The sequence below is a fragment of the Temnothorax curvispinosus genome, unplaced genomic scaffold (genome assembly GCF_003070985.1).
Source record: "Temnothorax curvispinosus isolate PA1 unplaced genomic scaffold, ASM307098v1 QBEX01002996.1, whole genome shotgun sequence".
In the NCBI taxonomy this organism is placed as follows: domain Eukaryota; kingdom Metazoa; phylum Arthropoda; class Insecta; order Hymenoptera; family Formicidae; genus Temnothorax; species Temnothorax curvispinosus.
The window spans coordinates 132,663-150,442 of NW_020212776.1; the positions used below are offsets into that span (position 1 = coordinate 132,663).

The 17,780-nt window shown below is 38.8% G+C and overlaps 1 protein-coding gene across 2 annotated transcripts in view; it reads left to right on the forward strand.

The window, feature by feature from the left end:
* LOC112452167 (transcription factor EC) overlaps nt 1-17,780 on the forward strand; it is a 68,153-nt gene that overhangs the window by 27,719 nt on the left and 22,654 nt on the right. For both annotated transcript variants that reach the window (XM_025012257.1, XM_025012256.1), the window contains exon 4: nt 17,247-17,436. In XM_025012257.1, the coding sequence (XP_024868025.1) occupies nt 17,247-17,436 (190 nt within the window). The remainder of the gene's footprint in view (nt 1-17,246; nt 17,437-17,780) is intronic.

Below are 17,780 nucleotides of genomic sequence, written 5' to 3' on the forward strand. Positions count from 1 at the left end.
TCATACGTTGAGAAGAAAAGTTTATTTTTATTCCATTACTCGTACATACAATAGGTTATATCATACTCGTTATCACTATTATTTGTTTTCAATGACAAGTAGGAAATATCTAGGATCCAATCGTAAATACGTCTTTCCGAATGATTCTCGCAAACCTTGCAAACACAAGATAGTATGTTGTATCTCACAGGCCCATATTTTGATGTGACTGCTATGACACTTTGGACACTTGAGGCTTGTTAGATTTCTATCGTCGTGTGCTTAATGTATCGTTTGCCTATTTTTTTCCGGTAGTTATATAACAAGATACAAAATACCATATGTCGCTTCTTTATTCGGTGAGATCAACTCGATCGAAACAATAATCTAAAGCTCACCTTGAAATTATTAATAATTTATGTCGTAATTATGTGTGTCGGATAGAATTCTAATTATAATTTTATGTGTCATGTAATATGAAAATAAGAATCAGAATTACACGTATATTACACATATTAAAATATACATATTATGTATAAACATGCATGGCATATAAAATTTTCAATAAAATTCTATTTTGAAATTGGACACGAATTACAGACTAAAGTTTAATAGTTTACTTAATAGCAACTCCAATTAGATCAATCTTTTTAGAAAAAAGTCTGATTACTCCAAAATTCAAAATGGCAAAAAAAGCAATTGAATTGTTGGTGTATAATTAGTGCTAATCGCAAATATCAGAATAAAAAAAAGGATAAAGATAAAACCGAACACGATTTTATCCAAAAAACTTATTTTTTCCGAAAAATTTATTATCCGAAAAATTTTATCCGAGAAGTCTTATCTTTTAAAAATATAAAAATACAAATTGTGTAAAAGCACTTGCATTTTCTATTCGCAGCTTTTATACAGAGTCTATCTCATATGCGCAACTCACATTTAGGAAAACAAATTAAAAAAAAAATGGGAACGCCGTTTGTACGGGCGGAATTTATATTTCGGCGCGGCGCGAATCAAATTTTTGTAGCAAACTCGAAACGAGCGATTCGGTTGACAGTTTGCAACTAACAACAACCTGTTGCAACGGCCGTTGGCGACCGAGTGAGCGGTGAGCGCGTGGCGCGCAGACCGAGCGCGTCCGAGCGGTGACGAGCGCGACCGAGCGGATCCGCGCCGTTTGGGCTGACGCGCGCGCGGAGCTTCTTTCAGAACACGAGTCCGTCGCCGCGTCGCGAGGTGTGTTGTTTGTTGCTCCTGGTGGGCGCGCGGCCTATTGTCCCGAGGTGTGTTTCGCGCGATTGTTGACCAGTCCGCCACTTAGCTTCGGTCTACGCTCGTAGTGACTCACGAGCGACGCTGCGGCCTTCGAACCGCGGTAGCGCACGCTTGCCGCACGTTTTGCGCCCCACTGCCACGAGGGAACCCCGCGCGCGCCGCGTAATCGATCGATCGATAGCGCCCGCGAGGCGCGTAGGGCAACACGCCGCGCCGGTCGTGCGCCTCACCTTCGCCAGTGAGGAAATTTTACGGCCCAGTCGGGATGATCGTCCGAGACGTCGTTCGTGTACGAAGTGTAATCCGCAGTGATCTATATAATCGTGGCATTTGATTCGACTCCCGAATTGCCGCCTCGCATGCGAGAAGAGCGCGCTTTTCGAACGAGGAACGCAGTTACGAGCGACACTTCCAACGCGTGTGCCATAAACTTGCGTCAAGGACGTCCCTGCACGTCGTTTCGGACTTTTACGATTGTGCGCGGAAACGAAGAGGTAATAAACTGTCGATCTTTCTATCGTGGATTTAATCGATGGACCACTACCGAGGTGTTAAGTAAGATCGTAATTGTCGGGACAAAATTATATCGATCGCCAGAGTGGCCAGAGAGGTGACACGAGATTTTATTCTCGAGCGAGTGATGCCGTTTAAAAAGTACGAGTGAAAGCGTGCCGGCTGTCCTCGCGAAAGAATTTCGCGGTGGATTTATTCGCTTCGATGCGATCGGAATTGCACAAGGCACGTAGAAGTGGAAGTCCGATTTATCGATAAACGTAAAGCGTGACAGCCTTGGACAACTGCAAGAATATATAAATTCAATCGATAGATTCAGTATCTTGTCGTTTTCTAGAACGCAAGGATTTCCTCGAGAGACCGAGAATTTTCCTCAGTGTGACCTCGATCCTTATCCTTGCGAGCTCATCGGAGTATAACCGGCACCGAGCGTCGAGCAATTTTGAATATATCATTTCGCGGCAAACTTTTCTCAAAAGCTTTCCTCGAAACGACCCGTGGAAAAATCTATCGGCGCTGCAATTAAAAAATGGTGAAGAAAGATTAATAATAATTTATAATCAAACTGTCCTCAAGACAACCAAGCACACACCGTGAGGCATCTGTTTTTTCCCATTTATTTTACATAAGTCTATTGACACAATTCTGCAAAGTAATTCAACTTTAATTCAAATCGTCAAAGATTGTCGAAATTTACGTGAAACGTTTTAGAAAAGTCTTAAGATTATTCTCGAAGATTTCGACAAAACAGTCAACTCCAACGTTCAATGATTTCATCAATTTTATCTTATTTTTTGATTGGTATCTTTTATCTTTTATCGCCGTTACAATAAACGTCATAAACGTCAGAAGATGATACGAGAGTAGAAGAGAATACGATCGCACGTCAGATTTGAGTTATTGTACATCACAGGATATATCGCTCTTGAAGGAATCGTCACGGATCGAGAGGTGCGTTATCTAGTAGCCGCGACCTTGAGACAAAGCAATCTCGCAGGTGAAACGCGGTGGGAATCGACACTCGGTGCACGCACAAGTGAACAAGTGATCGATTGAGGAAAATGCGCTTCTTGCCGTCGTCGTCGGCGCGGTCGCGTCGCCCATCCTGATGACGAAAGTGTCATCGATCGACCCAATTGCGATTGTCTCTCCTGCGAGTGGTTGGCGACGCCGAGAGCGAGCAAAGGAGACGACCCGCGGTGTTCGACGCGGAGGACGTCGTCCGGAGAAGAAGCGTAGATCAAGAAAACACGCGTGCAGCGGCCTTTCCGTAGACGAGACGCGAGACGGCGGCAACGATACGGTTTTGTTATCTAATTGTCGGCGCTGGTTGGACAAGCATCCGGAGACCGTCGTAGTGACTTACTGACAATCGTCACTGGAAGCACCGTTCTCGGATTGAAATGACAACGACACGCTACAAGCTCGTCGATTGGAAAACCATTTGAGTTTCACGAATCGAATACTTCAAAATCAACATGTCAACATTTCTAGGCTTGTCGACATTTGGTTGCTGACAGTGAGAGCGTGACAATCAAAAGACAATTAGTGATCGATCGCCGAAAGCAATACCTATTTAGGAATAAATAACAACATGTATTGTGTAAGAAATTAATTGACGATTTAGAAAGACTGGAAGTACTTCGAGATTTTTGAAGATATTGTTATCTGATTATTGATAGTGATCGACGATATCTTTGGAACGGAATTACGACGCGCAGTAGAAGAATCGCTTAACGATCGTCCAGTATCGAATGTTTCTGACGGCTCTAAACCCTAGGATTATTGTGCATTTTTTCCTGCGTTAGGTAATTGTGCGGAGTGCAGAAACCCCTTTGTGGAATATCCGAAGCTCGCTTCGGGAATCTCTTTCTCGTGCGAGGCGGTTCGCTGGATCGATCGGAGTTTAATTTAGTACTTAATTCGATAAACAGCGATGGGCTATTTCGATGCGATCGACATTGCTTCGGTGTGCTCGCTCGATTAATCGAATCGGAGATCGGCCGGCGAGCACCGTGCGCCAGCGGTATCCCTCGGGATATATTGATAGTACTCGGAAAGAAATCGACTGGAAGCGACAGCTTCGCGAGCACGTGTCAGTTACCAACGGATCGGCGTTGCATCATGCCGGTGTTTAACATTATCACGCGGAGGTGTAAGGTGAGTGAAAAATGAATTAGAGATTCTCAGTACAGGTCTGCGGGTGCTAATTTTGGAGCTCATTAAATATACGTCGCTTTTTTGACGCCGCGCCGCAACCTTCGTCGCGACGATAAGCGTCATTTTTAGGTCACATTTAACACGATCGAAGAACAAAAACGGATACGGCTAAATTGGCACCTGCGGAAAAACGTTTGCTTTAGACGATCTTTTTTCTTTCTGACTCCTTAATTTTGTGCCAAGGCTGACAAAATTGCGAGAACCACTATTATGGAATAATGTAACCTATGTTCACGCACAAAAAACGGCCGATCGCATTTGTAACGCTAAACACGGCATATGCACTAATTGTAAGTCTAAGTGTCGCTTTAAGAACTATACATTTTACCTTATCGGTTTGTAGCTTTCGTTTTCACGACGACGACGATACACGCGCTTAGAGCATGGCATCATTATCATGCAACGAGCACGGAGTTAACAGATTGTTTCGACCGTGCACGATAATCGCATCGCGTCTTCCACATTCCGCGATTTTCGTTCGAGCGACGGAGCCGGGAAATTTTTCTTCCAACGTGATCTCGATTTTGTGTTTTCACGGCGTATTCGATGATAAGATACAACGTTATATAGATAACCGCGTTTTCTTGACGCCAAGGTTGCTGTCAGGATGTTACAGCAACCGACGCATTAATTACTCACTCACTTTAATTCTTACTGCAAAGTGTATCTATATGTGTTTTTTGATTATTTCATATACATGCCCGAATATTTTATTAGCTGTTAAAAATAGATAAGAGTGATATATAGAAAGTACATATCATAGTCAAAATTTTTCTAAAAAAGAAGCTAATTTAGAAAACATAATTTAGAACTTATTTTAAATTAATTTCTTATTGATCTTAATAATCTAAAAATATCGAATTATATACACATGGTATCTATAATAATCTTTTCTTATATTTTGAAGTGAAATGGATTTATAATACAATTTGCAGTTTTTTTATTGAAATTTTTTTACGATTTTTTTAAATTAAATACATTTTTTATAATATTAGATATGGATAAATAACACTGCATGCCATATTTTGGTCTCTAAGTAATTTTAATACTAATTGAATTAATTCTTCGCGCGGCGTAGCATTCAAACTTCTTTAGATATGACAGAGTTCAGATATCTGGCTTGTGCTTGGCAAACAATTACCGGTAGTCTATTTACATCATGACCGACTGACAGGTGTAGCCGATCGGTAGATTAATCGCTTTATCAATGGCATGTTTCAACGCATTAATTTGCGACGCGTCACGTATATATATCCTTCTCTTTCTATCGTTCGAATTGTCACGTATGTACTGATAATTTATCAGTTTAACACTCATTCTTTTCGCAATGTATGTTTTGACACGTAAATACAATCGTTGAAATCGTTAATTAAGCGGAAATAATGTTTCAAGAAACAAGATTTGAAGCATCGTAAAATATAAAAAAGCTTGACATAGCATTATGTGTGGGAAATTAGTTTTAAATGTTGTCGACGTGGCTTTTGCTTCGAGTGACTGAAAAGAATAGATTTTTAAATAACGTACAATCTTTACCACAAACTTTTATTTAATGTTTTTTTTTGAAATTGCACACTCTCCTCCAGGAAAAATTAAAAGAAAAATATTCTTTATTCGTTACTTTTAAAATAAGACCAGATAAGAAGAATGACGTCTTTGAGAATGCATTAGAAAAAAATGAAATTCAATATCACACATGACACATTGACGTCTCAATATATAATAATAACGTTCAAGCCACGCTTTTTTCTAATTTATTGAAATTTGAATAACGTAAAGAAATTTTGAAATAGATTGTTTGCCTTTTTTCGTAGGTTTTCAAGTTTTACTTCTCATTGGGACATATTCTCTTCCTCTTTCTCTTCTTATGAGTTTTATCGATTATATAGAATGAACGTCTTAGAAAAATCCAAGAGGTAAAAGTGCAATTTTATTGCAAATAATTTAAGTAATTGTATTTTATTGGAATCGTTTTATGCGTGGATCTATAAAAGTAAAATTTTTCATAATGTATCTTTTCATAATGTATTCATAATGTATCTATGTAATTCAAATATCTTTTTGCTGAAATGTATAAAATACAAATTCCATTTTTCTATATTTTTCAATTACTTGAATTCTCTTTATTTTATTAAATGCAAATTTTTGTTAAAATCAAATATTTGTTTTTTTTTTCGAGTAGAAAAATATATGTAAAACAATCGTCATTTTTTTTACTTTATCTTGAATATTATGAAAAAAAGTTACGCAATTTATATCTTATCATTTTAACGTTGCTTATCGTTTATATTAACTTGAAGAATCGCACACGATATTGAATTCTGTTTTTTTTTTTAATATTCTCAAAGGTGTCATCATATTTTCTATAATGAATTTATAAGATAAATATTATTTTGTTCAACTTATAAATTCTTCAAAAAGGAAATGCAATCTTAACTTAAGAAAAATATTTGATAAAATTTTATCGTAAAGATGTGTGTAGGTACTATTAAAAAATTTTTAACCGTGAAATATGATAAATGCACTGAAAAATGCCGAGTTGTTGAATTCGTTATCTTAAACTGTTCAGAAGATGAAACGCTTTAAAAACACGATCTCGGAGAAGTTGCATAAACTAAGAAATACGATATAATCTCGGAAATCATTATGAGTGTGATATTCAAACTTTGCATAAGTCTCAATATTACATATGTAAAAGTATAAAAAAACTTATAAAAGATAAAAAATGTTTGTTTATTTGTTGTTCAATCTAACACGGAATCGGCGATTTATTGTTTCTGTTTTGACATATTGATCACTGTATACACCGATTAGGAAACAATGCGGGAGTAACACACAGTTATCTCGCGTACTTCCGTTCGAAAATAATCGCACGCACACTCCACGGGTTAATAACCTACATCCGGCTCGTCTCGGTGGGAATTCGCGAATCGCCGTCGGAATGAATCGTCGTCGGATCACGACGATTTTACGGAAAGGAAACGCCGACGTGTATATCGGAAGCTCGTCGTGTCGGAGCGAAAGAGAGAGAGAAAGGATGTTCCCTTTCGGGTGCACCGGATGCGAGCTGGCCGGCTGGCTGGCCGTGCTAACGTCGCGTTCACGTAATCCGCATCCGATGAACATTGTAACGATACGCTACGGTCGGGATAATGGCATAATGCACGCGAAATCCTCGAAGCGGTCTCCGTACTGACATAACGTCGGAGACATCGCGCGCGCGCGCACACATGCGCTCGGTCCACGATGAAGATGTGACGTTACGTGTCCTCAAATAAAGCGTTCGCGAAGTAGTCTTGTTGCGTAACGTTGCACGGTAATCACGATAATTAGGTTGACGCTTCGAGATAAAAAGGTAGCGGTACGCATTCGTGTGGGTATGCATTCATAAAGGATACGTAGTGATAAGAAGAGTATTTCGCATTCCCAATGATAATTTTCCGTCCAGGTACATATAGATACACGTTCAAGGTTCCATCTTACCGTTCTGTCGAGTGCAGATAAAAAAAGGCCAATTAGGCCTTCGTTTCAACGACGCATCGATAGCTTTTGAGTTATCTGGGACGGAAAATTAAATTTTGCTGAGTAGATAATAAAGTATTACGCTTCATTTAATTTTAATTGGATTTTGTTTATATATTTGACTTGGTTATTGAGAAATTTAAAACTGGAAATTAAGATGTTTTGAAAAAAGAGATACTCAGACAGACATTTGAATGTTTTAATTTGTGGAAGAGAAAGAATCGCGCGCGCTCCGCGCAAGATACCTACGTGCAGAGATGATTTATAACGTCCGATAAGATTGTACGAGTGCGAGCAGACACAAGACGTTGCGATTCGAGTTCGCTTCTTGGCGGGGACGAGCAGCCGGCGGTATCAAATGTCAAATTATGCGTAATTTCGCTCATTGCAGCAGCGCGGTCCGCACACGCGACACACAGGAATGAGGCCTCGCCTTGAGGTATCACTTGGTACTTGGTGCCGTTGGTTGGATGCGCGTTACGAATATCTTTCCCTGAGAATAATCCTTTAGGGTAGTAATAAAAACGTGACCTGGAAAGAAACGAGGCCCGTGATATTTTGCGAATTCAGTTGTATTGCGCGCCCAATCAGGTTACGCGTTTTGCATAAACGCCAGACATTTTATTGCGTTTGGTTTTTGTGCACACTGGTAAGAGGAAAAGGTTTTCGTCGCGTTTTCTCTTGCGTATATCAAGACGATGAATAAATGGAAGCTTCGATCCGCTTGCAGCCATCTGCGAATTTTATATTTGTTATCGTAGAGACGTAATATTTATTCAGTCGTAACAATTCTATATTTAACGTACAATATTTCTCGAAATACACATAAGTTTTACAATTTTTCTGTAATAAATTCTCAACCAATGTGATTTATATGCATTATAACTTATATACATTAGAAAATTACTGAACATTAGGAATATTTCATAATTTGAAACTTTTTTAACGTAAATAAAAATATCCGAATAACAATATAGATTACTAAGGGGCGTAAAGTAAACGACGTAGTGACGAAATACGAGGTACTTGCAACGACGGTGTCGTAATATCACGCGATGAAATATATGGCAGAGAGAGATTAATCAAAGCGGTGGATTCCTGAAAGTGTGAACGCGGTAATGTTCTCGCCGCGCGCGAAGAAGCGCAGATAACCGGTAATGTTTCCACATTTGTACCGGCAATCTTGCTGATACAAGTCTGCTTACACGAGTCCACGTAGCAACGTGCTCGCAACGTGGCATCATGCGATTGATATTCGGAATTAACGCGAGCATTATGGCGAAGGTGAAGGTGTTTTGACGATGACGGATTATGGAAATTACGTGGAATCGATTCGTATAGCGACGACGGGGTAATATTACGCCGGACATACTGAAATGTATCGCACTAACATATTGTGCTCGCCTCAAGATTGATGACTAGCAAATTTCGACGCATTTCTCACGTTGCACTTCTCATAACTTAAGAGCACTGCCAAAGAAATTTTAGAGAAACGTAAATTTTTTGCTTTTTATTTGTGTGCGCGTGATAATTTTTTTATTTAAATATCCCAATAGTAAAATGGTTTTAAATCGTTTTAAAAAGATTAATATGCACATATAACAAGAAGAATAGTGTATGTTTTTTTTCTGTCATTCTCTATTTGTCACTTTTTGAAATTTCTGTATCAATACCTTTGGATTTCGATTGCGTGAGTTAATCCCGATTTTGCATGCTCAATTTCAACGAGAAACATATTGCGGGGCGCGGTCTCGTAAGATAAATCAGTGAGAGGCTGATCCCCTCCGGCTGGTGGTTGGCGTGTATCCATCTTGAGACAATGTAGATAACCGGTAATGCTCCTAATTTGCTGCGTTAACCTTGCTGATACGCCGCCCATTTTCAAGCGGCAGCGGTGACTATACGTAACGACCAACGTCCATCTTATTTAACCGAGCGTCGATTTCGTTATGTAAAATTATGCTGAGATAAAGCGGGAGCAACTTTATGTCCGCGTGTATATGCGCCGGCATTTTCGCCTTCATCTTCTTCAAATCGCGTCGAACGCCGGAAACGAGCGGGCTTTTACGAGTGCGGCATATAGAGGAGAGAAATATGCTTCGTGGGCATACTAACGCTGTCAAGCGCAGAAATATCGTAGAACTGTATTGCTCAGGGGTATATTAGGCTATCGCGAGAGACCCAACTAGCCCTTATTTTGTAATAAAGGTCAGCATTATGCCTCGTTTTTGATACTGCTATCACAATATTTCAAGATGCTTATGCTGGATTGCGGCCATCGCTATAATTCTCTTGGTTGTTAGTCGTTTTAAAAACTTTGGAAATATTTTAACGCATGCACGTTTCTGAGAAAATGACGATGTATATTTGCAAAACTAAAATTTATATCTACGTCAGTTTCGCATAATTATTTTGGAATATAAACTTTTTCTCTTTATCACGCAGTCATAAATAAATTGCACCAAAGTAGTTTAACTTTATATTAGAGGCTTTATAAACGTTCTTTTAATGAATACTTGAATATCCCTATTTCATCCAACAATGTATCTACTTTCTCAAAAGTTAACATTTATGTCTGTAAAAAAAAATTGGACACGAAAACTAGTTTTAAAACTAGCAAGTTTGACAAATGCAGGGCACGTTCAGAACGCATTTTCTCATTTTAAGGGCTTATGCACAATGAGAGGAGGAATAAGGAACAAGGAATTAAACATAGATAGAATTCATAGTCGCAAGATCGTGTCTTGAAAAATGATGCGACTATGAATTATTTCTACGTTTGATTCCTCGTTCCTTATTCCTCTCATTGTGCGTGAGCCCTAAGGGTTACGTTCAAGGCACGTTGTTTACTTCGCGATGCGCGAAATCGAGATATCGCGTGCCGTTAATGCCATAGTGGCGTATTTCCGAAATACGCCGCTAAATGCGTTTCAGATGAACGCTTCGGACGGAGAGAAGAAATGCATTTCACGGAGACGTAATTATAGTGACCGCCACGGCCTTGCTGGCGCAGCTGCCAATTCGTTGTGGGCGTCGAATATTGTATATTGCCAACGTGACTCGTCGCTTATTACTTAATGTTACACACCAATGAACGCCGATTACAATTTGTCGAGAAGAATTTTTGTCGCAAATTAAACATATATTATTAGACGCCCAACGCCTCGGCTTGATTTCCCTTTAGTTTAATAGCGAATTCAGAATAATGTTGAATGATGCTTCATACAATGATTAGATAAGCATTGTCTGTGTCCACATTTAGAAATATCAACCTGCAAAATTTGCTCGGTGCTTGCTAACCACGGTCATTAATCGATTACATGCAAATTCTTGAAGTTACATTGTCGTCACAAAAGCCACTCTCTTTTTTTGCGCTTTTTTATCCCATATGGTCCTTTCAAGATCAGATGAATATGTTACAGACGCGAGGAGTATACCTCGTTCATATGCGAGACGTAAATGCAGAAACTTGCGTGCGCGTTTCTCGACGAGTGAGCGTGTATATTTCCTGTGTTTACTTCGTGCGCGATTTGATGATAATATCGCACTGTACGACCGGAAAAGAGTGCGTAATAGTTACGCGAAACACGCGTGCCGGAACACGAGGGGGCGATAAATATTCAATTTTCCGATCGTATTGGGATTACATGTACTTCCGCGTACGCAAATCGCTGCCGTTCCCTCACTTTATCGCAACGAACAATGCCATTATCACTGGAACTCATTGCCAGGCACTCAAGCGTGTACGATCGAGCACAGGAAATGTCGGGAAAATTAAATATATCGGTCTCACGTCACGATCTTGTCGATTTCAGATACGGACGATACTTGGACAATAAAACTCTTTATAACGAAGCTCGAACTTATATAATTTATATCATTTCCGCGAATTGTGTTGCGGAGGTACGTTTCGATATTCTTTTCTGACTCTCGGATAGAAAACGGTGGTTTGCCCCGGTAAGACCAATCGATAATTAATCCGCGTCAAGAAGTAGGCGTCATCATGGAGAGACTGCGTTTCACAATAATGACGCTACGTCACGTACATGACGTATGTAAGCGATACTAATGAGCGCATTACTATGTCGCGCCGGCGGTTGGCGTGGCGTGAAAATTGTTTAATTACACATACGTAGCCGCCTGCACTGACAACACGTTGCCAAGAATGCGGTGAAAATTATTACGTCGTTCGTAGCGCACACAATCATGCATTGTGATTATCGAGATGGACGTCAATATGAAATAAATGTTAGGTATATGTAATCATATTGACGCGTTGTTATATAAATTGTAAAATCCGTTTCAGTCGGAAGTGATTACACTCAACGCAACATGTTACGCGCGCATTTTAGTATTAACATTATTATGTATCTTTCTGAAATTCCAAAATAATGTTAAAAATTATAGCGAATCGCGGTTGGCGATTTAGTTCTTCCTATGAAGGCACAGACTTTAGATTATCGAGGAAATGCACCTTGAAATCTTGATCTCATTCCCACGTCATACACATAAATGTATTTCCCCAATTGTCATTGAACGTAAAAAAAAAAAAGAATTTTCTGTTTCGCGCGCCGGCCGTATTATTAATGTGACAGACGTCGCGGTATAATTTAATGAGATATTAATTCTTTACGTCACGCACGGTAGTTGCCGCATCCATATTGATACGAATTTTTCCGGCAGAATCGTTAATGCGGTATTTTATTGAATACGAGCGCCTTGACAAACCGCAAACTCGTTTTCTGAGGAAGGGCATGAAGAATGGTTACCACTTACTATACACCACGTGCCGCGTGTACGAATTTGCATAGCGTTGCCGTTACACGTATGTGACATTATGCATGTATAAAAAAAGCTATTATTATTTACATAGATACATACACATTTTATAAAATATAAAAGGCAAAAAAGAATGAGCGTAGTTTTATATATATATATATATATGAACAAATATTTTGACTAACTGACTGACTCATCAACGCCCAGCCCAAATCTCTTAACCCCTAAACTTAAAAACGTGAAATTCGAGAAGTATATTCTTTCCGTGACGTATAAGCACCTTAAGAAGAGATTTTTAGAAATTCGACCCTTAAGGTCGAAGGTGAAAAAGGAGTAAAATATGTTTTCACGGATTCTTCAATATTTCTTAGGCCTGATAAGATATGGACTTGGTTTTTACAAAGGTTATCCATACAAATGCTTAAAAACAATTCAGGATTTTGCCTTAATCAACCCCTAAAGGGGCAAATCTAGATTTGGCGGTGAATTACAGAATTCTTCGCATACCGTAGCGAAGCACGGTATCAAGCTAGTTATTTATTTATTTATTTATTGACTCTTTTCTGCAAAGTCAGAATTGCAGATATAGATACAAAATGGTTAACGGAACAAGGACTGCATCTCGTTGCGATTTCTTGCCGTGCATATGATCGGACGTCTTATGCGACCGGAATTAATTAAAGCCATTCTGACATTATCTCGCATGCTTGCGGTACTTAATTGTATGCAATTATAATCTTCTTTCGTTACGCAATCGCAGACGCAATTGCTTCCTGTCGCTGCAATTCGCTCCGCTCATTGCTGAATGATTCGTTGATAATTTTAGTTCACGAGTGTGGTACTATTTAACCGAGCAATATCGATAATTTTTCCTTTGCGGAAAGGGTGGCAGATAATTTTGTAATTGAGTGGAAATACCTGGATCAATAAGGAAGAATTTATTGAGAAGTTGAACGATATTATACTTCCTTATCAAACAAGTTTAACAATTTTTGTAATATTTTTATTAACGATTTGCGATTTGTGTGTTTTTGACTAACTAATTTGGAAATCACATAAGTGAAAGCGCATATTATAAACTTTATTACCATGATTGTATACGAAAATGGATATACGACACAATATGCAGGTATAATCATCGTGGTCCTGAAATTAGCAGCGTTCTGGGATTTCTATAGTGCACATTATATGCACTATATGCCCGTTCTAGACTGGACGATGAGCCGACTCTCGGCTCATCCGCCTTCTATAGTGTTCGTGACATAAACTATACATAAACTATAGATTTTTATCCGTCTACACCACTCACTCGGATGAGCCGAGAGTCGGCTCATCCTCCAGTGTAGAACGGGCAATAGAAATCCCATTAGAACAAAAAAATCGATTGTCTTAGTTTTTACCGGACTTCATAACATTCCTAATTAACGATCCTCTGCATGACGTTTGCCGCGCGTGCATGATCGAGAATCGAGCCATTCGCACGCGTCTACGGCCAAGGCTGTTTCGACCGTAACGCGGCTCTTTAAAGTCGATTCGTTTACGCGCTGCATATACATAGCGATATGTACGGCATGCATAACAAGACTGACGAAACGGGTGTCCATTAACGATGACATTTAATAAGATGTAGCGCGTTCTTTTTTTCGCGCTTAACGAGCGACGGATCCCTGTGCAATTGTGTTTATGGAATTGCGTGTACATCGCAGCATAATTCACGAAATTGACTTAGGAACGCCGAAATAAAAGGCAGGTTCGTTGCAGAGTAGTCTGACACTCTTTATCGCCAGTTAAGTTCAGCTAGTCAGATAGCCATTACAGATCGTATGCAGGACGAATTTCCGACTGCATTTCGTTATGTCGAATGTGAATCGACATAATGATAGAATTCGACATGATGATAGAATTATACGAGTTATTATTTTAGAATTATATGAATTAGGATATATTTAATTCTATGGAATGGTCACATGTCACATTTTGTTTTCTAAACATAAAAAAATCTATAATATCTAAAAAGTTTTAAAATAATAATATGAAAAAGTTTCGATAATCATAAATTAATATTAGAGAGTTTATTTATTAGATATCTATATCTTATTATATTATATTATTTTCTGCTGAAAACATATATATTTTATGGATATTGTAACAAAATTATTTCTGCTGAAGTGTTCATTTTTTATTATTAAATTATTCAGTTAATAAATTCAGTTAATAATAATTTGGATTATCTTATACGTGTATATTTACATCGGATCTCATAGTAAAGATGCGTTATAGTTAAATACTAAATCACAGACGGTTGTACGTTTTGTCATCTTGGCGCTCGTATTGCAAGAGCAATTTACTTTGGTCGCGTATCGCATACGCTATACATTATATTCCCTTCACCGATCACGCCTCCCTTTCGACGCGCATCAGTTTCATTGACCACAGCGGCGATCGATGCTGTCTCTGTCATCCATCTACCCACTTCTCATCTTCTTCGTACTCGCATCATTCATCCTCGCCGTCATGTCGAAATTGCCTCTTTCGCGTACGCGTTCCTCAGAGCCTACAGAGGGTCCCATTGTTATCTTCCTAACAATAAGAGCACAATTTTTTTAGCATATCGAAATTGGCAGCAAAACTTTTTTAAAAGCGATTGTAATTCAGTTTTTTTTTTCTATCACGATCTCTATTTTAATTCAACGCTATTTTACAACGCTGCTCAATTTCCAATATTAAATGTCTTAAAATTCAGAACCAAGTTTCAAATTTAAATGTGGTTAATTAAAAATTTTTTTTATATCGATAATAGCTCTATCTGACTTTGATTTTTCCGAACCATTTTCGAATGTGTATCGAGATCGAGACAATCGTTTTAATTTGAATTCTAGTGTCTGCCGCGGAAGACGCGCGACTTTCACGATACCTATATACGTCAGTGTAGGCCATTATACAATTAACGTATTTCTCGCTTGCAGTCATGGCGCATGGCTTTTGTCGGTTCGTTCGCGTCAAAGCGCGTTCGTCGGACCGAGAGGTAACTCGATTCATCTGCCGTTGGTTGGCGGCAACAGTCGGCGTCGAAACGTTGTTCCACAGGCACAGTGCTCGCCTATTATTGTTTACGTAATGTTTACGTAACGTCACACACGTACACGCTGCAGTCGTGATGCACGTGCATCGGCGCAGATCGGCGAAGCGAGTCCGCTTTGAGACTCACATCTTGCGGAGCTGCGACAGTCGCATATGCTTTAATTCTTTTACGATTTTGACGACAATTTTCTTCAGAGAATATTTATCTTTCTGCTAGGATTGTGTGTGAAGTGACTGGAAATTTAGAAAATCGTAATATCTTATTGTAGTTCACATTGTAATGTACACTGAGAAAAAAAAATCGTTGATTCAAAGAAATATTATTTGATTTAACTAAATGCGGCGGTCACGGGCTGTCAAGCTAACATTTGTTAATTCAAAAAATATTATATTGAAATAAATTCAGAATTTCTTAATATTACTCACGTATATTTGATTTAAATATATTAATATTTGCATTAAACAAATCACTACAACTAAACGAGTTTAGTCAAATTAACGACATTTTTTTCTCAGTGTATTGATTCCTTCGTACAAATCTCAAGTGATATAGGAATATGAATATTTTTTATCCTGAAAGTATATCTAAATATTTTTTTCAATGCTCAGAAAATAATTCAGGAAATAGAAGATACAAAATTAATTGTTCATAATTTATTCGATTACCTAGACTACCCAGAGAAAAAAAGTGCGAATTATCAATGATCGTCAGGAAATTGAATTTTAATCTTCTTGTGAATGAAGGCAGCGTGCTTCATTCAGCGTATCTTATTCTTCCTTACGATGCGTCTTGCACCTCTTATCGCGCAAATCACCACAACACTTTGCGCAATCTTTAATTTACAACGAGATACGTTTTGTAGATAATCGCGTGAAAAAATCTGTTGTTGTTTCCGCTGAATCCTGGCCGGGATTTATCGCTATATGAAACACGTCGTGTTTCGTTTTATCGACCGGCCGAACCATATTCGGCACTTAAATCCGTATCACGTTTCGCGACGGACGATCGCTTATCGGCATTTTCGTGGCAGAATATTATTGCGTGCGGAATGGAATGGACGTGGAAAGAAGGAGCGGTGAATAAATGTCCGGCGAAGAAAGAGAGAAAAAGAGAAAAAAGGGAGTTTGATCTCGCGTTTTCACAGTGGCGGCGGAAACGTTGACGCGTGAATCATTTTATCGAGAACCCCGTGAATAGCATTACGATCGATGTATCGCGCGGAGAGCTTTGCGCGCCGAAGACAACAAGTCTTTAAGGCATGAAAGGGTGATTTAGCGAACGACGTCGATCGCGCTCCCGGGAATTATTAACGACGCGCACACCTTTCGTTCTGGGTTCCATCGCTCCCTTTGAATTTCTTCCTCCGTCGGCGTCTCGCTTCCTTGCTCTTCGTGAAGAATGATCATTTGCGTCGATCGTGAGATTCCCGTCCCGGGGAAAAATTGCATTAACCACCGAGTGAGTCCTGGTAATGTTGTCGCACGAGGGTGGCGGACGAGTTCGCTTTATCACCGAATGCTCGCGTAAAAGCGCGTCGTTTCGCATAGATTGCATAATGTAATTTTTGTCATTTACGATAGTCGTCGAGATCCGTAGGATGCGAAACGATAATAAATCATATCGGTCTCTTGAGGATTGCTCCCTCGTTCCTTTTGTCAATAGTGAATTTAATTTTTTAATGTGGTTTCTCTTTTTATCTCTGTCTCTTTTTCTCATATCAATTTTGCGCGACGCTACATAGTGATTTGCGATGCCGTGATATTTGCTATTTAATATATATTTTAATTATTACAGATTTATATAAAATTCACATGATATACTTTTTTATCCGTACAGGTTAATGCTATCCAAATGACAGTTTGCTTTTTTGTGATTGCAGGCTGAGGATCTCCTGGACGACATCCTGTCGTTCGAGGCTGGTTCCTTGGGCGACGGACTGAAGGACGGCCAAGCCGGAAGTCTCACGAATATACCGGAGCTTCAAATTAAACCGGAACCTCTCTTGCTTACCGAGGCAGAGATTCATGCTCTCGCTAAAGATCGGCAGAAAAAGGATAATCACAATATGAGTAAGTCGATAATCACTCTTCTCGATTAGGTTGCGAAAAATTCACGTGTCGCATTTTTTAAATATTAATTTTTTAATTATTATAAATTGGTGCGTGATTTAATAAAATATTAGTTTTTTAACACATTTATGATAACATTTTTATGATTGCATTTATTAAAAATTGATTTATCGATTCTAATTAATTACACGATTAATTACATGATAATAATAATAATTTTTTAAAATTAACCTTATACGGGAAATCAATGGATTATTCAAGCAATTGATTATAATATAAGTTTGGTATCAGTTTCTCAAGTTTCGAAATTACTATCAGTGACATATCAAGTGAATAAATGTTGT